The 26,735-nt window shown below is 38.4% G+C and overlaps 1 protein-coding gene across 1 annotated transcript in view; it reads left to right on the top strand.

The window, feature by feature from the left end:
- The window catches only part of BMPR2 (bone morphogenetic protein receptor, type II (serine/threonine kinase)), a 54,249-nt gene that overhangs the window by 5,612 nt on the left and 21,902 nt on the right, over positions 1-26,735 (top strand). Inside the window, exon 3 of the mRNA XM_009584700.1 lies at positions 596-775. Coding sequence (XP_009582995.1) covers positions 596-775 — 180 coding nt within the window. The remainder of the gene's footprint in view (positions 1-595; positions 776-26,735) is intronic.

The raw sequence follows: 26,735 nt of genomic DNA on the forward strand, positions 1-26,735 counted from the left end.
AACGACGTTTAACTGCCATTGACCGTACTTGGGAAGGAACAGTTGCTGCAGGGAGAAAGGGCCTGCGTTAACCAAGAATTAAGTTGTGATCCTGTAGAAGGGTCCAGTGACGTTGACAATGAGGAAGGCCAGAATTTTTAGAAATTATGCAAGAAGCACCGAACTATAGATGCAATCTTGTGGCCTAGCTCTAAGGAGGGGACTAGGTCACAATTTCATTTAGACTGTGGGCCAGAGGGTGGTAATATTCTTTGTGGTATCAGAGAAATGGGGAATGGCATACTTCTGCTTAGAAGCCTCAAGAATTCAGGTTTTGTTATATCGAGGTTGACAGCTGGACACCTCTGATGTTGACCTTCATCGCTGCCCATGTTTCTTCTCCTTGGCTGTGGTAAATTCTGAAATAAATTCTTCAGTTTTTGGTTTAAAAGGTGGTAGTGAAGTCAGACAAGGAAATTATAACTGTTTTCACCCCACTCTGTGACATTTAATGAGGTAATGTATGGATTTCTGTAGGTGTGTTTAATTGTCCATGCAATAGAATTAATTTTATGCCTTCTTTAAAAAGAATTCTTTAATTTGCCTCTTTTTACAGGTTGCTGGTCTCATATAGGAGACCCACAAGAGTGTCACTTTGAGGAGTGTATAGTTACAACCACCCCTTCCTTGATTCAGAATGGAACGTATCGCTTCTGCTGCTGTAGTACAGACTTGTGTAATGTCAACTTCACAGAAAATTTTCCGCCTCCTGACCCTACTGATACAACACCTTACAGTAAGTCAGACATTTCCATCTCTGTCATTTCATGGTTTAAATAATTTAGAGAAAGATCCTTCTTTCATGGTACTGTAAAATGCGAAACCTGTGACCTTTCTATTTATATGCAACAGAAATGGCAAACAGAACAGAGCTTTTCTATATGAAGTTTATATATCACATTTATATATTCCACAGTGCTCAGCAAAGAACGAGTTAAATGCTTACAAGATAATTGTTTGTATAGGCAACTGCTGAATGCAGATTACGTTTTCCAAAATGGTCTCTAATCTTGGGTGCTTTGGTATTTGGATGCCCAACTTCAGAAGCCTGTGGGGATATTCAGAAGGATTCAGACTTCTGTTGAAAACAGGCCAGTAAGTTCATTAACATTATGGTACCTTTAAAAGGTCTGGCCTGTCTATTCAGTCATGGTTCACAGATAGCTTTGAGCGGTAGAACCGGTCTTATATCAGGCTGTTGAGATTCTCTCCAACATTCTTACAGTGCTTTGAAATCTGACTTCTTTCTTTTGCATATCTCTGGTAGAGATTAACTTTGGCATAACGTTCAAAGAGTACTAGTTTGAGCAATGTAGTTTTCTTCCAGATTAGATTATCTGTTAAGTTATTTATTATACAATCAACATAGCGTATGGATCCAAATCAAGGGATCAGACCCCTTAACCTCCTATTACAGAAGCAAGATCATGACTAGCAGGCACACTGTTATGCTGTGTTCCAAGAATTAAGAACCTGTAAAGAAGCTGAGTTAGTGGCCTAATCTAAACATTTGGGTAGCCTTTTCTAAATAAGAATTGTGAAAGAAATCGAATAGAGGCAGGTATGTAAATGGAGGTACAACTGTATGTCGAGAGTTCTTTATCAATGAAAAGTGTTTCGTGAAATGAAGATGTCGTTAACTGGATAGTATTTACAGCTATAGAATGCAAAAAGAATAGTTTGTGTTTAGGAATGATATTATTTGAATTAACTTGAACTCGTAAGATGGTGAAGATACTGATGCCTTCAAAAGTAGCTGTGGGATGGAGTCTTTGTAAGCAATTTTGGTCAAAATGAGGGCTTGGCATGCTAAAAAAAAAAAGCAACCTTTTACTGGGAAAGTGCATCTAAATGGTTAAAGAGAGTTGATAAGACATGGTGCCTTTTGGCTGATAATACTATTTGTAGAACCAGTAAACAATCACCATTTGGAATCAGTGTCTGAGCTCAGCGCTGTACAGTGCGTAACAGACTCTGCTTGACTCTGGTAATAGTCATCTGGTTAGGCTCCCCAAATGTGACTGGAGTAAATGCTGCGCAGGGGATTTAGACAGGAGGGAAAACAGATGTAAAGATAATTCCTTGTCCTTTTCTATCCCCCCAAAATAGGAAGACAAGGTTCCTACAAAATGACTTGTGCTCATGCTTCTCCAAGGGTAGAAATTACAAGCTGAATTAATTCAGTTGTTGGGTGATAAGATCTTCAAATAATTTTTAAGTGGAATTTTTAATACTGAAAGATCTAGCTTGACTTGCAAAGTGAGGGTAGCGGGGGGGGGGGAATTAAATTTGTAACACAGTCCTTAATTCACCCAGCTGTAATTGAGTGCTGCAGCATACATTTCTACTGACTCAAACTGTTTTGTGTTATTGTGTCACCTTCCATTTTCATAATAAGCAAATTTGGCTTTAGGCGTAAGCATAAGCAAAGTAGGTTGCTCCCTAGCACAGTTGTCTGTCTGCTTTGACTAGGTTAAGAGGTGGAGATTGGTCATTCCAGCAGCAAGGATGGCCTCGTTTGCCACTCTGGTGTTTTACTTGTACAGCCCTAGTACTGCTGCATCCGGCAGAGATGGGTCTGCTCCTGGCAGTGTAAATCTCGTACACCTGCAGCACTGTGGAGGTAGAGGATGTTCTAGGAAGCTGGAAGGGTGGAAAAAGAGGGAGGCTGCTGCACACAGAACCCTGCAAGATTACTGACCCCCGTTCCAGGCACTGGAGTCTCCGCGGTCCCTTTCCCGGCCCTCTTGACTCCTTCTAGAACCCATTTTGGTGCTGTAAGATTTAGTTTTGCCACCTCGACATTGAGGACAGAATTCTTGCTTTGGCAAAGTTCAATTTTTATGGAGTTGTTGGGAAGCTTTAAGTTACCTACTAGATACCATACTTGGGCACTTTTCTAGCCTTTCTATTAAAGTTGTCAGAATGCTTTAAGGACATTAGTAAGCTTACCTGCACAGGTTATGGCAATCTATATTGCCATACCTTTTAGATTATTAAATTGAACAGGTCACAGTCACATGGGAAGTATTCTGCAGAAGGTTATTTCAGTATAGCAGTGTGAACTGTAAGAGCACTATTTCATTTATATTTTTGATAAGACATTAAAAATCTTGTACATTGAATAGTTCTTGAATGACAGAAAGTAAGGTATGTGGCCTCCTAGAACTGTATTTATGATCCTGTAAATTTCAAAGCAGATGTGACTAGTGTATGGTTAATTGTGTGAAGCCTGATGAATTCAGCCAACAGTTAACTAAGTATTTGTGAATGTTTTTCTGCTGATTTCCAGTAAAATCACCCAGAATAAAAAGTTCCTGGAATAACAAGAGGAAATTCAGCCATAGTTTAAAAACTAACAGAACCTGAAAACACTACTGATGAACCTAGTCAATTTAAAACTTCATTATTAAGGAAAATTGTAGGGGTTCTTTTAAGAATGTTTCCTTAAAGCTATATGAAGGATCTGTGGAAACAGCAGAATACTGTTAGGCTTTTGAGCTAAATCCATCCAAAAAAAAAATGGAGAAATAAAAAAAATGACTTTATACTATCTTTTAGTTGAAATTTTTTGTAGGACAATTAACAGTGGTGTATTGAAAGATGTAGCTAGGCTATAAATGATTCAGGAAGACTAAAAGTAAGTTAATTAAGATCTTAATACAAGTTAGATTTAACAAATTATTGTTGTCATAAAATATAGCAATTCTTCTCTTAAATATTACACTTAAATTTTATGTCGTTGTCTTTTAGGATGTCAAAACATGTTTACCTTGCAACCATATCTGTGTAGAATGGAATACCTTTTTATTTTTTAGTTCATGTCAGGATATAAACATAAGAAATCCATCCTATCTTGTAACAAAGCTTTTATAAAAAAAAACAAAATTAAGGACAAACAGGTTCTTGAAAACTTAAAGTTAATCCTTACTGCTTCTTAATGTGCAGCTGGTAATTTGAAACAATCATACATCTGAGTAGTCATAATATTCTTCTCCTCTATCTTAAAGATAATCCAGGCAGATTTGAGTAGTTGTTGGTTGCTAGTCCCTCCAGCTAGAATTTTGCAAATGCTGTAGGATGGGGTGTAGTCTAGAGCCCACAGTCTAGAGGTATTAAAAATGCAAAGATTCAGATAGTTGTTTCCTGATGCCAGGAGAAGTAGAGGTTGGAGAATGGTGTTTATGTCAGATCTGAAGAATTGCCTGTGGAGTTTGGAGCTACTGAAATGCAGAAGTTCAAAACCAACCTCTCATCCTCAACCTAAGCTTGCGCTTCTGGGGAAAAATATACTTTCTTATGCTTCGCTAAATGACTCATGGATAGATTCATTATTCTTCCATCTTCTATTTTCACAAAAAATTGACCAGAAAACCTCCATCTTAACTTCAGCCAGTATGTATAGATACCCCTTAACCCGACCTAAAAAGGGCCAACTATGGGTTCCTGGGTAAATATTTTGAGATGTGTGTTTGCCCTATTGGTTTTGTCCAATATTTATTTTGAGACTTGTTGAATATCTGCCTCTTATGTCTACAAAATGCTTCCTAAATTCTGAGACTGTTTTGAAGACAAATTCATTAGTTCTACAATCATTCATAATGGCCATTTAAATAGAATTTAAGTAGCTAAAGAGGTGGATGATATCCCTCATTGGTCATAGATATATTGCTGTAATGAAACATTCACATTAAAATAACATCAAGATGAAAGCAACAAAGTAATTTTTAATTTTTTTTTTTCCTCAAGGCTGCATTCCTGGCACTGCAAATAAATTAATCTTAAAGCAACTGAGTGCTAAGAATATATTTTTGTATGACAGGTGATGTATTTGCATGATTTATGGAAAAAGTCCCTGGCAGCAACAGTGGAGCATTAGTGGTACATATTATTGTTGAAAAGATGTAGGGTTTTCTCCTCATAGCAACAAATGACGGCTACAATTTTAGAGGATTTATATTAAATAAGAGCACTGAGATTTGAATATGAAGAAAGTGCCTCGTACAGTGAAGGAAGTTGGTATTTCTTCATTCTAAAACACTGGTAGATGGATTTATCTTTCCAGTGTATCATCCTGGCCTTTCTTTGCCAGCTTTCTTGCTACCTATATAAAAAAGGTATATAAAAGTCTGTCTTTAAGTGCTCACAGAATTCTGTGGAAACTTCGAGGAAAGCTACCATTAAAAAAAAAGTCATTATTACTGTATGTGACTAGGTCAGGTTAATTAAGGTAGTAATAGGCAGTTTTCATTTAACTATTGCTTTTGAGAGGCAGCAGTTAGACTCATGTCGCTGTGGGCACGTGGCCCAATCTAACTCCCACTGAAGTTGAATTAGATCATGTCAGGCTAATTTTGGAAAGTTGTAACCCTGCTCACTCTCAGTTGTTATCTTGAACTGTTTTTTTCTGGAGAGCAGCATCCAATATTAATTTATAATTAAAATGCATTTACTTCTGCTTGCAGTACCTGATCAGCTAAGTTTGTAGCCAGTGTTTGAGCTGGTCTTTCGTTTCTGATCTGCCTAATCTAAGAAAACGCTCTGTAAATAAGCATTTTCCCTTACTTGCGCTATCTTTTTTTTTCAGGTGATTTGGATGTATAGCAAAGGGGAAATTACAAACCTTTGCAAGGTGGCAGATCTTCTGTCTTGAAAGATGGAGGGACTGATCCACACAAGGATTAAAACTTGTACCGTTGAAATGATAGGGAGTGAGTCAGGCACATCTTCCATTCATTGAAGAGATAAGGCATTATATGTCATTAATGTACCTTCACTATATTATAAGGCAGGGGAGGAAATATTAAGACAGTAATTAAGGGCCTTAATATCTCTTAAAAAAAAAAAAGTTTACTTTGAGATAGCTAAGTATTTGGTGCAAGAGGACGATACTGTGCCTCCCAGGAAGTTATTTTAGGGCACTGTAGAAAATGAAGATGCCGAACTGCTGAAGGAGATACAGATGAATGTGCGTGGAGATTTCTAAATATGTATCTCTGTTAAAAGAGGTTATATGCAGAGCAGCTAATAGAGGTGGAAAACGATAAGTGGATTTTTCTTGGGAATAATTCTTTAAGATACTGACATAATGATGAAATATTCTGGATTTTTGGCCAGCTATTGACAAACGTGTATTTTCTTGAACCTTCAGTTGCCTTTCTGTCTGAAATTGCATGTTTAAAAGAAATTCTTGTATTATTTATTTTTTGCTGTTTATTTGGTTACAGGAAATGAATTAACTGCAGAGGGGGTTGTGACACAGGGTGCACATTGCTACAAATACTTAGTGATAACATTTTGGAAACGTGTGCTAATTAAGGCTATTTCTTGTGTTGTTGCAACTGAGGGAAAGGTGATAGTATTGTGGATTAATGTAGGGGAGAAAAAGTAGAAGTGAAAGTTGTTGCAGGGAGCAAACAAAGTATTAAAGCAATTAGTATAGAAGGTTATCTAGAAATTCAAGTGAAAGCCTTAGTTTCTGTAGAATCAGTGGAGGGTTTTGCAAGTCGCCCAAGATAACTAGTAATGCTTGTTGAGTAACTTCAGTTCAGTGATTCTCATTAGAAATGGATATATCAAAAGCAGAATCTCTTAAAGATTGTTGGTAGCAGCACTTAATGTTTTAACTTCTAAGATATCATAGTCTCCTGAGATTAAACTTGCATCTTTACTGAATTTAAAAGTAAAGCTTTGATGTGCAACTGCAGTCTGAATATGAAATGTTAGCTGTGAAGCCAAAGCCTACTTAGACAGAAAACTGTAAATGTAAATTTTTCCTCTTACAGAAACATGTAATCAGGAAGATTAAATTGGAGTGTTTTACTTGCACTGAGGTTGAAATGTTTTGGAATGTTTGGAAATGCTTTAAAATTTCTGTTATGCACCAAACCCGCAAAATGATAAAAATCACGTTAAATAAAATCAGAACAAACATGTTTATTTGAAAAAGGAGAAACACTTCAAATATTATTTTTACCAAAAAAACCCCTGGTTTTTTATGAGTACATTCCCTATTGCTTTGTGAAACTGCTGTCTGGAGCGCACTTGATAGGAGAGCTGTACAAGATACTGCAGAGCTGTGCCAGCATGTTATGACCTGGAGGTCTGAGAACAAGGACTTTTGCAAAGTTCTTTTAAAAATCTGTTGGAATCTAAAAAAGAGCTTTTTGGATGCAAGGTGGGATTTTATCTTTATCTTGACATTGCAACAGTGTGTTTGTGAAGTGCTAGAGCTGTAACTGCACTTTGTTTCAGAGGGCTAAAAATATTTTACTTTACAGTCCTTAGAGATCTCAATTCTTCAAATAGATGTGAACATAACTTTTAGCTTATTCGTTTGATATAATTGTCTGATCTGTATCTTTGTCATCTTTGAAGTGTCCTGCATATTTCTAGTACTACACAGCAAATATTTCATTCGAATTTAAGGTCTAGCATGGCTAAAGGAAATATCCATTTTCTGAAATACAATCAGTGATTTTTGCTGCATTCAATAATGGTGAAAATGTACATTTTAAGCCAGCTAGTATCTCTAAATAGGTGATTCACAGTTCTTGTATCATGTGCAGTTCTTGAGGCATTAATTTGCATCTCTGCTGGAAATTAGTTGCTTATAGTTAGTATGTTTTATGCCCTTCTAAGATCTGCAAATATCTTTGGGTAATACAAAGGGAATGCTGAGTATTGTCTGACTTTCATATTGTTGTATAATAAATTCAATGGCAGATATCTGTTGTGACAATGCACATTGGGGCTTTATTGTGAATGCTTTATAGACGCAAGGCAAAAGTAGATAAGGCTCCTAAGAATGGGACTCTTTCAGAACGCATTAGTGGTAAATTGGACTGTAAATAAAAAAGGTAGTAGATAAGGATTTGTTTTGCCTCATCTCAAGGAAAAATGGAGAATAGACAAGGATGCTACACTTTTTATGTCTTTATTCAGATGCTACAATATGCAATGTAATACATTTATACAATGTACACAATATCAACATTATTCTGAACAAATCCTACACTCCTGTTTAACAACCCAGATAATTTGAGAAACAGGTAGGAGCTCTCTGGAAGGCAGATTGACGTATCAGTATGCTTTTTGGGGACATTCTAGATCGACAGGCTTTCTGATGTAGTAATAGTAATAGGCTTCTAATAACTATTCTACCCACCCCAAAAATTTTAAGACTGGGTGCTGTAAATCTTAACACTTCAGAGTGAGTTAGGACTACACCACCATGGAAGCATTTCTCTTTTGAAGACTTGCAAATGTGGTTAGGTAACTCTGCTCAGCAAAGTATGCTGACTGAATTAACCAAGATACTGTACATTATAGTCATTACCAAGCAAAATTAAAACACCATTTACGTTTTGCAAATGTTCTACTTGTCTATGTCTCTGTGCTTTTTCAAACAACATTTATTTTCACATCAGCTTTGTTGATACCCGCCTTTCCCTGTCTTGTCATGCTAAAGGCTCCTTGCAGTGAGCAGGCGTGGCAGAAATGGCTGTGTTTGGCTTCTCCGCTGCTGCAGCTCCTGACAGAGGGCATTAGCTTCAAAATGCTACAGCTGTATATCCCTGGGCAGGCTGGAGCTGCTGGGCTTGCTGAGAACGCTGCTCCTCATGATCCCCTTTCTCTTGCAATGTTACCCTAGTAGCGTTCCTCATATTTGATTTTTAGCAGGGACCTACTCTGGTTTTCTTTACCAATGTTGAAATGAATGGAGTTAAGATTAAAAGGAACAAGAACTCCGCAAAGTTCAGTTATAAAGCGCTGCTAGGTGCTGCCAGCTGCTACTACTAAATTCCCACCCCTACCCCATCACCGGCTTTGTCTGTCCCCAGTGCAGTAATGGTGAGAAGGGTCTTTGTCCGCAGACTACTGACATAGTAAGAGGCAGACTTGGGACTGGAACTGTTAAGCGGAAAACAGAAGATCGCTTATAAATATTGGGTCTGTTATTGGCTGTTCGGTACTATTAAGCCCATCTGTGCAGAATAGATCATGGAAAACCTTTCACATCTTTTCTTGCTCCTTAACTAGACGTTTTCAATAAGCCTCACTTGTTTCTGTCCTACATGCTAAGCTTGCTGACAAAAATCTGATCCCATATCATGGTTTTGTCTGATACATTTTACCCCCTTGATTTTGGAACTGATACAATTAGAAAGAAAGCTTTAGGTTCTTGGCATTTGACATACACTTAGAATAGGCCCCTGTTCCTCCAGCTGCTTTGCAGTCTTACCCGAGTTGCATCCATAGCTCAGCATGATGGAACTCGGCCTCCTCAGAGGAGACTGAAAGTCCAGACAGATGATTAAAAGATGTTGGCTCTTCAGAGTTGGTCATTAATCATTGTTCCTTTTTGAGCCTTTTTTGGTAAAATTTTTTTCTTTATCTGGAAAATATTGTGATCCTGAAAATCCAATACATTACTTAACATTGATTTCTGGCTCCTTTTTTCATGATATAGCATACAGCGCATCTTCAGAGAGGACACTATCTGGAGGTAAAACACCAATGATATTTCAATCTGGATCAATCTTAGGAGCTGTAGGTAAATAAATCGCTTGGTTTTTAACAATGTGATAAGTTGGTTCTAAGAACACTTGAATTACTTTTAGACTAAGTGTTTAAAACAGCTGGAATTACGTCAGTTAGATGTCAGGTGGCTCCTGCAGAGGCTGGAGCAGAGCAGGCTGTGGGCAGAGAGAACTGCGTTCCCTCCAGGCCAGGGAGCAAAAGCTGTGGGGCAGCACTGTGCCGGCCCGGGTGCTGGGTCAGGTCTGGCTTGAGGCACTGCAGTCAAAGCGTGAACTCAGGACTGTCTGTGCTTATCTTTGTATATATGCACTAAATGGTTGTTCTTCATGTGATTTGATTTCTTTTTATTGCTTTCACAACTGTGCTGTCAGAGCATCTTCTATTGGGAGTATAAAAAAGGTTAGGAGCTGTACTTCTATAGCTTGTCTCTTTCCAAATCTCTGCATGTGGATCAATACTGGGGATCAGAGTTTCAAATTTTTTTTCCTTACAAAGAAAGGCTTACATCCTCTTTATTAATAAAGTGAATGGCAAATTCAGGTAAGTGCCTCAGGTGTTTGAATTGTGAACCTGTGACTAACTCTGTAATTCTGAATGTGAAGTTTCATAACTGGGCATCTAGCTCCTGACATGTGTCATCCTGGCTACAGATGTATTCATTATTTTTGGAGAACTGAGCTGTCGGGGCTGTTTTGAAGTCGCAGAGATCTGAGGTGATCTTCTGGCTTTCTGGCTAGCAGAAACCATGTGCTTGAAAAACAAAGAATTCATAGAGCATCCAGGGGAACCAACGCAGACAGGAAAGCATCGCGTCAGTGTGCTCCTGGTCATGTTACTCTTGATTATACACCAATTGCAGGTTTTTTCAAAGCTGTTGCTTTCAGGACCAAATAACTTTTGTTGCTGTCCGAACAGGAGATGATGACAGTATATTCACTAAAATCTTGATGAAGAGTCCCATGAATGTAATTGTACTATTGAAAGGCCTTCAAGCAAATAGAGATCAAAGTTGATACCAAAAGTCTATTTACATTTGTGTTGGTTATATAACCAAGAAAGCTTACTGTTGTTAATAGGGCAGATTAGGGTAAGGAGAATTCCTGAAAATGTTGCAAGGAGACTTACATGAAATATAAAGAGTGGAGTTCCTCAATCCATAACTACTTCTGTATACCCGTACTGAGTCTTTCTTTGTGTCCTTTCATTCTAGCTTGAAGTTTTTGTGGTGTTACTCTTCCCAGTTTTGTTCTCTTTCCATGATGGGTTTGGGAATGTTCCTTCCTTATGTATTGAAATAGCTGTTGTTGATGTATACCATTCATTATTATTATTTCCGCTGTTCTGTATTTCATAAATAAAATGAACAGTGCTGTGTTGTTATGGTCACTAATGGCTAAGCATTGGAGTTGGGAGACGAGTGTTGTGTCTATTTTTGTGTGTGATAGAGACTTTCCCTTGTTGCAGTTCTCATTAGGACTGAATTTGTGATAGGAAATCTGACTTTTAATGCCAGCTGTTAGAAATCTGCAGGATTTTTTTTTTTTTTTTTTTTTTTTAGCTTCTATGCTTTCAGTATCAGAATAGGTATGGATCTTTCTAAATACTGAACATCATCAGATTTATGTAGACAGTCCATACATTTCTTTCTCAGAAGTCTGTTTTGATTATCGATGTTTTATTTTGGTATACTATGATATTTATTCTGTAACACATTTGATAATTTGAAAGAACTCAATATATTCATTAGTCTTAAAATCTAACTGATACGAGTTTTACCGTATTTCAGTTAGTTTGTATAGTATACTTCCATACAAAATTGATTCGTGGAAGAACATTTGCTATACAGATATGTCTAAAGGGGGGAAGTTAGAAATTCAATCTCTAAGGGCAAGGAAAGATATTAAAAGAGGGAAGTGTGAAGACTTTCTGTTGCCTTAACTTTTTTTCTTGTGCCTTAGCTTTTTTTTCTCATTTTAGAGTAAAAAGAGAGATTTGACACTTTCTGAGAGGTCTGAGGAAGGACTTCTTTTTCTAAGGCATTCGGTACCAAATTGCATTGAAGCTGAATAGGAGTTTGTGATCCAGTTCTTTTAAATTCCTTTGAAGTTTCCAGTGAGGTGGATTCAGTGTTTCAGCACTACAGTTTTATGCATTTATTTTAAAATTTGAGCCTACAAAATATTGCATATATGTTTTCTTGGCATTAGGCCAATTATTTCCCAAAAGTTTCTGAAGTATCTGTGGATGACATTAGACAGCTTTCGACTTTGGCCTGGATTTTTGCCTTCCGTTAGACTGGTGGCATGAGGCTTATTTAGAAACTGCTTGCAGGCCTGTAAATATTTTCTTAGACTAGCAAAAAATTCCTTGTTCCAGGCATTCATATTGACTTCAAAACTATATATACTTTGAGCAAGGGTAAGGTATCCTTGCATCCTGTATAAAAGCACTGTGCACTTTTGTATCACTTGGACAGGAAATACGAGTGTTGGAGCTGTAGCAGTGAAAGTGATCTTTTTCCCTATGCCAAATCAAAATATTTCCATTTGTCTTTGAGTGATGGTTCAGAGCCCTGTCTGTCGCTCTGTTCACAAACTGGATGTGTGTATCTGAAGGAATACATGGCTGATATGTGCTCTAGACAGCTGGACCACCTATGTGGAGCCACTAACATCAATGTTGCTTGCTCGTGGTTCTGTTTCTCCCATTAGAGCTTTAACTCACTCTAAAAGTAGTGATGTGGGACGCCGAAATAGAACTTTAAATGGCAGTGAATTAGTACAAAAGTTATAAAACACAAGTACAGTTTTTATATATATGTTCCTTTGACATGGGAGGTTTTACTGTTTAAAAAAAAAAAACAACAAAACAACACACACACAAAAAAAACCCCCAAAAGACACCCCCCCCCCAAAAAAAAAACCAAACCCCAAAACAAAAAAAAAACCCAAAACAAACAAGCAAAAAACAGACAAAGTAACCCCCAAGGGTGGAGAAAATACCCACATTCACACCAATATGAACTTCTGAAAGGTAGACATCTAAACTGCAGCAAATACAAATTGGTTATATTCTAACTGCTGTTCTGTTTTCCTCCATTTCTATTCTCTGAGGGTATAATTGCAGTGGCTAAGGCAAAATGGATGATCCTAACTGAGCCACAGTGAATTACACTTAGCAATGTTCTTCCTTTGAATGCAGGTCCAGGCACTGCTGCTCTGCAATGCTATGGGAAAGCAGAGAAAACTTGGTGAAAACTTATTGCGAAATAAAGCACAGAAAACCACCAGAAGTCAGTGATAGATGAATGTATAGAAAATATTTAAACTGGTTTTTGAAAAAGATTTTTAATGACCCTGAAGAGTAACTTGAGCTTCTCTGCCTTCATCAGCACTGTCAGCAGATCAGTCGTGCACTTGTTAGCTGTGCGGAAGCTGGGAAGTGTCCACCACCACACGTAGGTTTGGGTGAGCGGAGCAGTGTGCCCAGCTGCCTTAGACACTCCCAACTGCGGAGCCATTCATAGCATCTTTGGAGCAAACTAAAAATGTGTGTGGGTGAAATAAATATAGACTGTAAACCAAAAGCATTACACATCTCCTGAGCGCTGTGCCAGGAGCTCTGGGAGGGATGCTGTCCACAGGCCTCGCAGCTCTTGCAAACAGTGCTTGTACAGGCACACTCGCAATGAGAGAGTACGGAGGAAGGTGGGGGCTAACCCTGCTCAGCTTTGCAGGGTTAAATAGGAGGCGACTTCTGTCCAGCACTAAGAGAACAGTTGGTGTGTAATGGCAGTAGGAGAGAGTGCATCAAGGGAAAGGTTTTAAAGTAATTTGAGATTTCAACTGTGTAGCTCAGATATGCTAACATTTTTCCTGTTTTTATACAGGTCAGTTAAATGGGATTTTTAAAAAAAAAATTATTATTTTAATTAAAACAGAAAACATCAAGCTTTACTGTGGGGAGAAAGTTTTCATAATAGTCTTGGGGTGTTAGATATCTATTATGAAGACAATAATAATTAGATTTTGCTAATGGGGAAAACTCATAAATTGTGAGTCCTTAATTTCACTCAATATTCCAGAATAGACCAAGTGAAATAAGGTACCAAAGATATCAGTCTGAATAGCTTCTCCCAGCTCTGCTGAACTTGATCCTACACTGAGCTAGTGTGTAGTATTACAATCTAGTGGACTACTATTATAATATAGTAGACTACACAGAGCAGGGAGTGGAGGTGAGCACAGTCCTGCATTTAGTAAGAGTTTGTCTGTGTGGTCACCATGTTATGTTTGCTGTGGAACAGAAGTTTCCTATAGTATAGGGGAGTGTAGTGCTGAACATTTAATTAGCTGAGATCATATGTCACCTAAATGTTCATCAAAGACATGTTCATTATATGCCTGCACATTTACATGCTAACTTATGAGTGAGTTGGTAGGTGAGCATAAACTGGTAAATGTGGAGATTTTTCTGGAAGCCTGCATAAGAATTGAAATGATCGCTTCTAGTCATTTACAGTTTCTGCTTAAGCAGGACCTGATGAATAGCCTAGCATGTTCAGTGCCACAGTGATGCCAGAAGCATGTAATGAATTTCTTCACTGCGTTAATGTATTTGTAATCGTTGTAATGGGTTATGTCAGTAGCAGTGGCTGATTCCCAAAAGTGCTATTGGCACGATGCTGGCCTGTGTTGTGATGGAGCCCTTGAAATGAGATTGGAAGGCAGACTTTTCCATTCATTCTAGATTATTATAAAATGAAATAGTTACCAGGTAGGTGCTGTTAGCTGCAATTTATTTTTTTCCTCTGGAGAAGCAGATATGTACTTGCAAATGCCTTTTGAAGTTTGAATATGGGCTTACAGCTGTAATGTAGCTATATTTTAATCGTATGGTAGAAATGTGCTCAAGTACTTGACAACTTGCTACATTATTGCGGTGGACTGGGCTCCTGACAGACCTTCCCTGGATTTGAAATCTTACAGCAAAGGGAAGTTTAGGAAGAAAAATAGAAAGTGTATTTTGTAAACATCACAGAAATCATAGAACACTTGGGTTTCCTTTTTGAAAGGATAGATTGGGAAGCAGAACTCTTGTCTAAAACAATAATATGATGGTACCTGCTCAGAGGCATAACTGATGTGATTACCTGCGAATTGTTAGAAGGGATAAGCAAGGAAAACAAACAAAAAACCCAACCGCCAAACCATAGTGCAGGCTGAAAGTGTAAAGTTGATTGAAGTCTTCCCTTTCAGTTGGCAATCGTAAATCCTCATTTTTGTCCTGGTTCTGCATTTTCACTTTAATGGAGCTTACAGAATTGTATATTCCTAAATCTGATTTCTTTTAAGAGTAGCGTGAGAATGATGGGCAAAAAATTTCAGAAGACTAGTGATTGGGGGGTGTCTTAAATTTTGGGTGACCAAACAAGTATGTATTGAAAGTGGGCAAATTTCACAGTGTCTTCGCTGAAATCTAGAAATGCTTTGATGGTGTCCAGTTGGGAACCAGAAGAGTCATTTGAAAACTTTGGCTATGACTGTTGTGATGTGTTAAAGCAGGAACACCTGTCAGGAAGGAATCAGTCCCAGGTTTAATTTTATTTTGTTGTTTTACAAAAAAGGTTTCTATTTGTTTAGTGGGACTTGAGGTTTTTGCTGTTCATTTAACAGGATTTCATGGTACACTCAGGATTTGAGTAAATCAGATTGACAGAAGCCTTCTTTGTATTCATTTTTTAAAAGGCTGCTTTTGCCATTCTAATTTCTACAGTGTTTGTGTAAATAAGTGTGTTGTGAAGATATCAATCTCAGTCTTACAGTTTAATGGTGCAGCGTCATTAAAACAGCTGAAACCAATACTCAGGGCTGTGACAACTTCAGGAATTGGTTTAAGAAAATTTTTAATTATGTTGAAAATATGTTTAGAATAGAACAGTTACAGCAGCTGTATCATTCAATATGTAAAAGTTTTATTCAATCTGTGAAATTAATCTAGCAATCATGCGGATTCCAACATCATTAGCAAATCAGTTCCATAGGATTATGAAATGTCTCCCTGTGACCTATTCAGATTAGTGTTGAAATATTTATTCCTGGTTTCAAACAAGTTTTTTACTGTAGGGCAGACAACATTATACAAGTGAAGTCAGCTGTATTTCTCATATACCCACGGTGTAACACGAATTGATAGCTTTGATTCCAGCCTTCGTACTTGATTGATGTGTATGTGTTTTGGCAGGGGTGTTGCCTTAGATATCGTCCTTCCTCCCCTCCCATGGTTTCCCCTATTGGCTTTCGTACCCAGTTCCCTGCTCAGCATAACCGCAGTTGCACAGCACAGCTGTCAGGGCACCGCTGGGCTGGAACAGGCATCTGGGAGTAGGAGGCAGGGGATGCTTGAGCTGGCACTTGTGCTGCGAGAAAGGAACATCAAACGATGTCTGTATTCCATCTGAAATCAAGTGCTTAGATCTGTAGAAGGATTTTGCATAAGTGCAAACTAGGGATCGCTATTTATCCTTATTGCCTTTTTCATCTTCCTGTTATTTTAAAATAATCAGAATAACCTTTGAAGTTAGGGAAGGTACTGTTTTTCCCATTATATAACCAGCTAACATAAAGCACAAAGAAACAAAGTAACCTACCTAAGATCAGGCTATTCTATATCAGAGCCAAAACAGAACCTGAGTTTCTCTTTGCTTTATATTTCAAGTTTTGGAAAATTTTTCTTTCCTTTAGGAAAAAAAATGCATTTACACATATCTAACATATGCACTCGTGTGCCCTGATACAAGACACAGTTATCTGTTTGAAGAAGGTCATTCCAGCTGATGCCTTGGAAACAGAAGCTGCGTGTCAGCGGAGGCTATTGATCTTGCTGGGGTCCTCCTGAGGTTAAAGCCTTTCTCTTCGCCGGGCTGTTCTCACTGTGTGAGCTTCCGCCCCGCTGAGTGCTGGCCATGCCTCTGTCTCCTCCGGACTGCTCTGTTGGGCTTGTCAGGTTTCCGAAGCCTTTTCTGTCCCGAATTTCCTTCTACTGAAGGATGTCGCCAAGTAGCTGCATCTCATATCTGTGAAGTACCTTTGAGAAGGAGGTTCTTCCTGCCCAGAAGCCAGCTGAATCTCCATTTAAGCAAGGATGGGAACCAGGAGAGGTTCAGCTGCTCCGCTGGCCTCCTCCGCTCATTGCCATGGACACAGGGGATTGCAGCAGAGGGAGGGCAAGTGTCTTCAGTGATGGTGCTGTGCTGGGTGGGAGCTGAACGAGGAATGGGGGTGAGAGAGGCAGGCACTGGTGCTGACTGAATGAGAGTGCCTAAAGTCTCAAGGAAAAGAAGATACTGTTCACTGCATTCCTCAGGGACCCTGGAGCAAGATAGGAGGGGGATTTTTGGCTGGCCCCAACTTCCCACTTTCTGCTTCATCGCTCCGTTCCTTCTAACAATAATTTCATCTGGGAAATGCCTGGTAAGACCAACCAGTACGATGTTAGAGGGTGGGGAAATGTAAGAATTATTGTTGTCTTGAAGTTACAAAAGACTTTTAAAATATTTTTGAAGTCCTAAAAAGAGAATCTGGTGAAAGTTAGAAATTATATGGCCATGTAGAGAAGATGACTGGGAAAAAGAGGAGAGTATGAGGGAGGATTAATGGGAAAATGGGACATGTACCTTCTTGTTAGACTTTGTCCTTCTAAACCATGATAGGAAGAGCTGGACCCTATGCATACCTTTTGGAATACCATGGGTGTTGTTTGAATTGGCATTAGCCAGACAAACAGAGTCTTTAACCATGAATGTTTCTAAAATGTCAGACAGGTTTAACTCACAGCTCTGTAGCACATGCCTTCAAATTTAAAATTACAAAACCTTTTACGTACAAGAATGTGTGCTATACTGAGTTGTACTGAAAGTATAGAAAAATGTTCTTGAATTAAAGAAAGTAGGAAGAGCTAAGTTTTAGTACTAAAATATTTGCTACACTTGAGGATTACACTTGAGGATTACAGTATTAAGCTGATTTAGGACATTAAATCTGAAGTACTAGGACATAAACTAGAACTGTAATGAAAGGTTTTGTCAGAACTCATTCTCACCCTATCTGTTTGTATTGATCTTGGGTTTTTACTTGAACAGGTTATTTGCCCAGTATTTATTATGTTCTATAATTCAGATTTCATGACATGTTTAGGGAAATAATTGTGGAATAAACACCCCATACAATCATGTCTGTTAAATCAGTTCATATTTCATCGCCTGTTGCTAAGGTTGACAGGAGAAAAATATTTCTGAACATCAGTCAGCAGCGTGCAGCTTTATTGACAGGACATTAGTCCTCCGTGTACCTGCCCGCACAGAAGTGCAGGAGCGGGGAGCGCAGAGCTGGCGGCAGGCGGAAGCAGCATCGCGCCTCTGCGCCGTGGCTGGCTCCGCCGACCGTAAACAGAGACACCCGCCGCTCCGGCGCTCCTCCGGGGTGCACGCAGCAAGCGCCTGCTTGGACAGGCCTGGCCGCCCTGTGCTGCTTGGGCTTGGCTCAGCCTTCCCGCTGAGGAAATTGCTGGCAAGGGGGGGACGTGGCTTTGTAGGAGCGAGGGGAGCACGACCGATTGGTAGACAGCATTCCTGGGCTTCGGAGCTCTCGAAGACGTGAAAAATGCGGGCACGTGGGATCAGAGCTGCCTTTTCTAAAATATTTGGGGGTTTGGGGGCGTTTTGTTTGTTTGCTCACCCATATAAAAATAGGCATTTTAGTGTTTTGATGTCATTTTTTGGGCTCTATTTTTAGTGCCTGGGAACATTACAAACATGAAATATTTAGCTGTTGAGCATGTAGGATTTAAAATAACTTAAAATAGCTTTAAAGAGGCTTTCTGAAGTACTCATTCTTTTCCATTGCAGCACACGCATTTTTTGATCCAGTGTTTTTACAGAGGCTGGAAGAGTGCCATTATGTTAAAGCCGATGTTACCGTTTGGTTTGATAAGGAGGAAGTCCCGTTGGTCCAAGATCAATATAAGGGGATAATGTAAAAGTTTTTTTCAGCCTTTTTATTAAAAAACATTTTTCTGACTGTTTTATTTCAATGTAGAAGATGTCCCCAGTATGTCGTTAAGTGTCCAAATTAAGCTTAAAGGCAAGTTTGAGGTGTACTCAAATGCAGTTTGCCTGTAGAAGCAAGGTGTTGCTTTTATCTCTGTAGTAACCAACTATTTATCGGTATATAGGGAACTTCAGAAAGATAATCTAAATTTGGTTCTATTTTTGAATTGCTATTCATTTTACATACGTCATGATTATAAGGGTCTATTCAGTAGTGTTAGAAATTACACTGAAGATGCCTGAACTCACAGAAGAAAAGGCAGAAAGAGAAGTTGTGTTGGGTTTTTACCAGCTCAGGAATTACTTCTGTACAAACGTGACAAGCTGCTAATTCACCTCTCTGTATGTAGTCATCAAAGAAAGAGCCGTTAGGGATTGCATAACCCACTTCTCTGCCAAAGAAATTAACCACACGCTTAATTTTTAAGTTTCATGTATCAGTGCAGCCTTCAGTTTTCAAAACAAACAAAAAAGGCGAATCTAATACCCACAGCCTGACTCCGGATCAGGTGCTTGGTAGCAGCTGGTACCCCAGAGGAGGACGGAGGCTCCGGCAGGTATTCCACCCCTTGGACCGCCTGGCCTCAGGGGCAGCGAGGCAGCCCTCCTCTTCAAGACAGGGCCCAGAAAGCTCAAATCCAAACTGCGTTTTCTGACGCAGATTTTCAAAGAGAGATCTGCCCACTGAAACTCTGCCATCACGAATGACTGACTTCTAGCTGTAGCAGGATTCCTCTGGAGCATGTTATGGAAAATAAATTTTACAGCCCAAGCTGTATGATGTTTTGAGGCAATCTCTGAGGAGGCAGACGGGATTTGTGATGCATTGTTGCCAGGTCGTGATGTTACTGCAAGTCTCATAAGAATCTGGTGCTTTCTTACAGTCCAGGTTCCATACAGCGACGTGATTATGTGAAAAATGAATTAAAATTTTAGCTCTCCTGATGTGGGGAAAAACATGAAAAGATGTGTCATAAAGGACACTTCATGACAATAAGTATGTAAGGTTTTATATAAAAAGTTAAAATCAGTCAAGTATGATGATGCTAAGTGCAAAGTGGAAATATATTGGTGACTGTTTAAATCTTTTCTTCAAATAATGGAATGATTGGAACTAAGTGCAAATTTTCTGCTTCATCTAAGCCAATAGACTAGAAACTAGGGATTTGCTCTTAAGTCCAGGGAAAACACATCCGTTTTCAGTTATCAAAGAAAATTGCCTTAGGGTTACTGGTTGGCAGGATTATTTTGTTAAAGAATGTTGCACCATCTCCCACAAAAAATACAGTTCCAGTTGTGCTTTTCATCTGCGTGAGCACCGAGTGCTCAGTCCTCTTCCATAGAAGTTTCCTTGCTAACTTCCTTGTGCATGCAGGTGCCTCCAAAAATTGTATGTGAAATAGTGTTTCTTACTTTAACTTTGGTTTACACATTGAAGGTGGTCACATTGATAGGTATCAAATATTTACATTTTATACTATCTTATTACAAAATTTGGACATGGATTTTAATTTTATTAATAATTTGTCAAGTGCTTACAGAAGGATGCAGCCTCGCTTCAAATTTACGGGCTTAAAAATCAGAATTAGCGTAATAGTTGTTTTAAAACATGCATTTATAAAAGTTTAGGTGAACAGCAAAAGTTGTTTAGGAAATGCTGGTTTTTTCCTTTCATCATTCGCAGCTATGCATAGGTTTAATGGAAAACTGGCAATAGCTCCGGCTGGAGTTCATTGTAGAGGTCTGTAGAATATAACTTTAAGGTATTCTGACCTTGTAGTTCCAGATGAACTACAAATGTGTGTTTAAATGCATTTAGCTAAATTGGTGTAGAAGTCTGTGTGATTGGGATTTTTGTTTGCGTATATGAAAGTCTGACCTATGTCCATGGTATCTAAAAGGCTACTAACATATTTCTTTGTTGCAAGTTCTCTGTTTATTTTTTTTCTTTCACATTTTCTTCCCTGCACTGAATGAATTTAAGATTTACTTAAAATAGTTTGAGTTGTTTTGGTATAGTGTTTATATTGGAGGCTTTCTTGTCATTTGCTCTAGCGTGATGAAGACTGAACTCTCTTGCTGCGGGACAGTGGATCAGGAATGAGGTAGTGGTCAATTAGTTGGAAAGAAATGTTGATTGCTGTCCAGAAAAGAAGAGAAAAAAGACCTGATGAGGTATTTTGGTTTGGTTGGAATGCGCTGCTAGAATGCAGTAAGGGATGAGAGCTTATTTTACACTTTGTGGAAGATCCTAGGACATGTTTGATACAAGCCTTGTGTAGACGAAACAGATAAACAGATTGTGATTGAGATCTGGACCCTTGGAAAAGATTGAGGGCCCTTGGAAAAGATTGCTAATTGTATGTTTTTTTCAAAGGACTGAGATCTTACCGCTGTCATGAAAGCTGTGCAGGGCCACTGTGAAAAAAAAAAATGTGACTTTAAAAGCAAGTAGAATTAATGATACTTGAAAAATCACTTTTCCAATCTGCAGAGCATATTTGCAGTCATCTGCAGCTGAAGGCCACATTGCCCCCACACTTCAGCCTTCCATCTCATGCTGCGTTGGTGTCTGAACTGTAAGGTTTCCCTCATGCTTCTGATCTCATCCTCAGTATCGTTAATATTCCTTAATGGAAAAGCAACTTCTGCAACAGATTGGCAATGAACATACTGAATCTATCACATCAAAGAAATAGTTGTAGGATGGCGTGAAGACTCCGCTTCTTTTTAAAGCGATCTGTATGGGCAGATCTTTTGAGTCCCTGTGTAATTTTACTGACTTTCATCAGAGTCCACACAGCTGTAGTTGTTTTGAAGAATCAGATGTTACTGTTGTGCTGTGAAGGTTAAAGGATGGTGTTTTCCTTATTTGTTGGAAACTAACATTGCTACTTACTTGGTGATATGGTAATTTAAATAAATACTAACATTTTGGTACCTATCAGCTGTAAGACCCCTTGGCTTCTGATATATTGATATCAGAAATTCTGTGGGAACATAGGTAATTATTTTTAAAACCGATATTCATTATATAGAATAATTGTACGTTTCCCTAAAATGTTTTTATACAATGCTTATCTAAACTTAAATACACACATACATTTTCTAGAATTATTTACTACTGTGTGACAGATACACAGCTGTGAGTCATTTACGTGAAGAGTAGGCAGATTTCTAAAGGTTGAATGAAAAGCTTTAATAGCAATATAGAGATCTGGTGGAAATTTATGTGCAAATGTCCTTTATTATATGATCACCCCCATATAAATATATAGCATTGAAACAACATTTCAAAGCCTAAGGTTTCATATTCAAACATGTAAAGATTAAAAGGAAACAACGTCATTGCTTTCACAGTTTTAAGGCACACAGTTTCCTTGTGTGTGTTTGTGTTGAGATACAGCCTTTAATTATACAATCAAATTTTTTCCCATGGGATTCCTAGTTTTTCAACACGGCTAACACTCACTGCCTTTTCTCAGGACTGTCTTAAGACATCTCATCGTAACAGTGATCTCTGCAGTGTCCCAGGGAGCTCTTTGGCCATCCTGGTGTAGCACCATCGGTATAGTGGTAGAGAGGAGTTTTCAGGACAGCTTTCAGCTGCTATAAGGAGGAGACTATCCTTCCTTCTCCTCATTTCTCATTCTGTTCACTTCATATCTTGTAATTTTAGTAATACTATCAGGGGCAGCAATCTGTTGAATGGTGAAGTAGGAAATGTGAAAACTCTGCATGGGTTCCTCACAGTTCATCAACCAGGTTGGAATATTTTACCTTCATAGCACAGACTTTGATGCTTGAACTGATGCAATAATGTTGGTAGTGGTGGGTAGTTGATGCTTTATCTAGAGCGGCCACAGAGGGAAGATATATCGGGGTGGGAGGAACTAAGGGGATAGCTGTCTGCAGGTTTCTCAGTATTTGCTGATGGGAAAGAAGGATCCTCTTTCTGGCTCCCAGGGAAGAGTTCTGTAATGTTTACAGACTCTTTTGCCATTGGCTGTTGTTACCTGGTTTTGTTTCAGTTTTCTTTGATTTCTCAAAATCTTCTTTGGTAAGAGGATAAATGCTAATTTTTAAATATGGAAACAGGAAGCATACAAAGAGGCTTTCATTTTTGAAAGTTAAATTACAGAGAAATAAAAGAAGAGGCTTTTTCAAGCATAGACACAGATTGGAATACTTTTGTGTTAATTAATATTACAAGCTTATGTTTATAGTGGAAAAGTTAATTTGAAAGAAAATTATTCCTCCTGATGCCATTAGCATTGTCAGCGTTCTTCATTCTGTGTCATTCCTGGGGAAGGTTAGGAAGGCAGCAGTAGACAACCTCCATGTGTGGCAATATGGAAGCTTAATTTTAAAAAATTAATTTACCAAAGATATTGTATAAGTGTTTGGAAACTATTACGGCAGTGATGCCTGAGAGAAGAGAGAGAAATCCCTAATGTGGTAGAAGTGCCTGCAGGGAGTATCCGAAGTGCAGGGCTGGGTTCAGCCAGATGACTCACTTCTAACCGAGTACTAGAAGCATTCCCCTTCACTGTTTGCTCTGAAATACATTCTGAGCTATCTGTGTGTACCTTCGACAAAATTCTCTCTGTACACAGGAGCTGTTGTACTCGGGTTTTTGGAACCCGAAAACAAGCTCTTTATTGATGGTGGGGTCAGGACGCTTCTGGGAACGGTGGCTTGTTGGTTACCAGCTACTCCCCAGCCAGAAGGAGGTCGTCTCTGTTTTAATAAGTCGTGCTTTGTTTCTTTTTCTTACTTAAAAAAAAAAAAAAAGACTGCTATACTATTTGCTGTGATATTTCTTTGTGATGGGATTGGTGAACTTCAGAAAAATGTTGAGTAGTATCAGAATTACCGGCAGAAACGTTTCAAGATAGAAGTGTGTACGTGCTGGGTGCCTTCTAAATGGCATCCTCACACTGCTGCTTGAAGAGTCGGTAGTCCTGTGAGTGGTGCTCTCCCTTTCCCATCCAAGTGGGATAAGAAGTTGGCTCTTAAGGTGTTTTGGGCCTTACAACACTTTCTGTTGGTTTTAATTTTTTGTTTGGCAGATTTTGTTTTAGATCGGGGAAGCTGGAAATAAAAACCTCACGTATAAATAGCAGTGAAACAAGCAACTATGCTAACCTCTGCTTTCAGTTACAGTAACATAAACTTGAGAAAGCTTTGCTGATATCTTCTGCGTACAACTGTTGGGTAGAATTTGGCTCATCAGTCAGCTCCTTAATCATTGGATTTTCTAGAGTCTGCAGCTAATTCTGCTCAGCATATGCTATTGGTTTTTTTATGCTATACATTGGTTTGGGAACAATATTGAGATACCAGTGTTCCCAGTCTGAAATTTGAAGCCAGTGTTGAACAGTTTGTTTTTCATTCAGTTTGTATTTGTCACTAAAGAAATACCGAAATGTTGGTAATGATCCTAAAAACTCAAATGAGATTGTTGAATAGTAGTTATGCGTGTTTAAAGTCAGTTCATACTATGTCATGACAAAAAAATACTGAAACTGTAGGGCAGGTGTCTTGTCATTGTACACAAACTTTAAAAGCAGAGTCCACTGGTTTGGGGATGGGGTTGTTAACAGTTTCAGACCAACAAAGTCTTACTTCAGAAAATTTTGTTTGTGCTCTGTGATGCATCTGGAGCTACTGATAGGAAGTGTAACATCAAATAAACTTTGGTATTGAATTTCCTAATCTTAAGGAGTCGTGGTTGTTTCAGACAGGACTATAAGTTCATGGAAGAAAACATGAAAAGAAATTTGTATACCTGTGTATTTTACATTCTTATTTAAAAAGTGCCCTGCTTAAAGGGCAGTAATTACTTTTATTGATCCACACTGACATGTCTTTTGGTGAGTTAGTTAAAATGCATCTCCAAATAATACCAAGAGAAATATGGCTTGTGTGTGTATGCATATGTATATACAAAATATGTATTATTTCACTTAAAAGTAGATAAAAGAGGAAATGTGAACGTCTGCAGATGCCTTGAGAGGTCCTATCTGGTTTTGGATTTGGTAGCGTTTCTCATCTAGGCATTTAAAGGCAAGTCAGCAGCTGGTGTAAAAGACTAAAGATGAAATATAGCCAAAGAGAGAGATGGATTGAAAAAATGAATTAGTTAATAACAGTCTTGTTAAGCTTTGGAAGATTTTAAGACTGGGTCGATAGGTGACATATCCTTTTTGTTCTATTTAAGAAAGATTGATAATCTGACAACATCAAAAGTTATTAGTCATACAAAGCAGATAGAGGGAGGATAGAAATAGTACTTTTTGGGGCCACCTGGGCTTTTTGTCATTGTGTTTGTTTTGTGCTTTTCTTTATATGTAAAGATAGTAAAATCGTCCTTGCTGGGAAATGACTGGCTGTCATATGCAGCGTTTTACCCACTCATGCTGTTTTGAGCTGCACGTTACCACTCCATTGAGGTGTTCAGTTACCCTTACTAAGAAATTTGTATTTATTCTTAAATTTATAAAAGTTGCTCAACAACCTGACAATAGTAACTTGCACTGTAGGACTGACTGGGCTGTTGGAATGTTGACAACATTATTTTAAAATGTTTATAAGAATTAAAAATTGGTTCAAGATAAGCCAATCTAAGATTTGTTAAGAAGAAACTCTGCATAAAAAAGTTAAAACATTCTTTCCTGTTGAAGGCCAGGGAAGTTCTTTGAGGTTACCTGGCGGCTGCACAGCTACCTGCTAAAGGTAAAAAGCCTCCAGAGGGGATGGTCCATCAAGGAAGGAGAAAGCAACGATCCTTTTTCTCTGCATGTTTTTCTACTGCTGATCAGCACAAAATGTTGTTATTTGGAGATTTTCTAGTAGCTCTCCAGCCTGCATAATGCCACCATTCACAAGCTTCTAATGGGAGAAAGAGCAAGTGTGCCGATGCAGCCAGAGCTGCTAAATAGCCCATGTTGCTCAGGATGCCCTCGCCCTGGGCCACGCTAAGGGTGGAGGAACAGCAAAATCCTGTTCCAGGGTAGAGGAGGGCCCTCATGATGGAGGCATGTTGTTAACCCGTTGATTGTGAGAAGAACTAAAGTAGAGCAATCCAACTTAGGCATTAGATAGCATTTGGCAAACAGTGGTGGAAAAGATTACTGTATATTTAGCAATGGGAAGGTTGTAAATGGCTGCACCCTAGCTGCGTGGTCAAAGAAAATACAGCTGAGATTATAGCAAAAAGCCCAGCCCCTCAAAACTTGCATTTTCTTAGTACATGCTAGGCACTATCTTGAACTGATGCAAAAATCACCACATTTAATATATATTTTAAAAGATAAGCCAATAAAATGTAAATTCCATTCACAAAAATATGAAAGTCAAAATTACGATTTCCTTGCCAGCAATTATTCAGCTTACTACACTTGTGTAATATTTCATATAGCTTTGTATGATGTAAGTTTCCTTTATGATGTTGTGGTTTTTAATATATATGTATGTATGTATATGGTTTGAATTCATAATTTAGATGAGAATTGTAACGTGTATCTTCTAATCTCCTCGCAGTGGAAGTCACAATTCTTATTCCACGGTACAGTGCTCTGTGGCAATAGCTTATTTTCTTCGTGAAACTTACCTTACCAAAACCAGTAGCGATAGTATTTCTTTTATTGGAACAAATTTAAATGTGATGGTGTCATGATTATCACAAGTTCCCTCTTATTTAAAGGGATTATCAGGTATCAGATGCATGTTATTTTTGGTGGGTGATTTTTCACATACGTTATCACAGCTGAAACTCTCTCTGGTATATTGTTTTAGCAGCTTTTTATTATTTCCTCTTACCGTTATGGTTATGTAAAAATGGAAGCTGTTGTCTTTTAAATTTTCTTTCTCTTATCTGGTTCTCTTGTGTCTGTCCACACTGGGAATTGGAATAAGTGAATCATGTTTAATTTCTTTTAAATGCAGTTCAAGCAAAGTGAATTTGTCAGTTTATGCAGCTAGTGTAGACTGGGATAAATTGTATTTCAGTCTCACCTAGAAATTTACCCAATGTTTGAGCCTT

The sequence above is a fragment of the Fulmarus glacialis genome, unplaced genomic scaffold, assembly GCF_000690835.1.
Source record: "Fulmarus glacialis isolate BGI_N327 unplaced genomic scaffold, ASM69083v1 scaffold26969, whole genome shotgun sequence".
Classification (NCBI taxonomy): Eukaryota; Metazoa; Chordata; class Aves; order Procellariiformes; family Procellariidae; genus Fulmarus; species Fulmarus glacialis.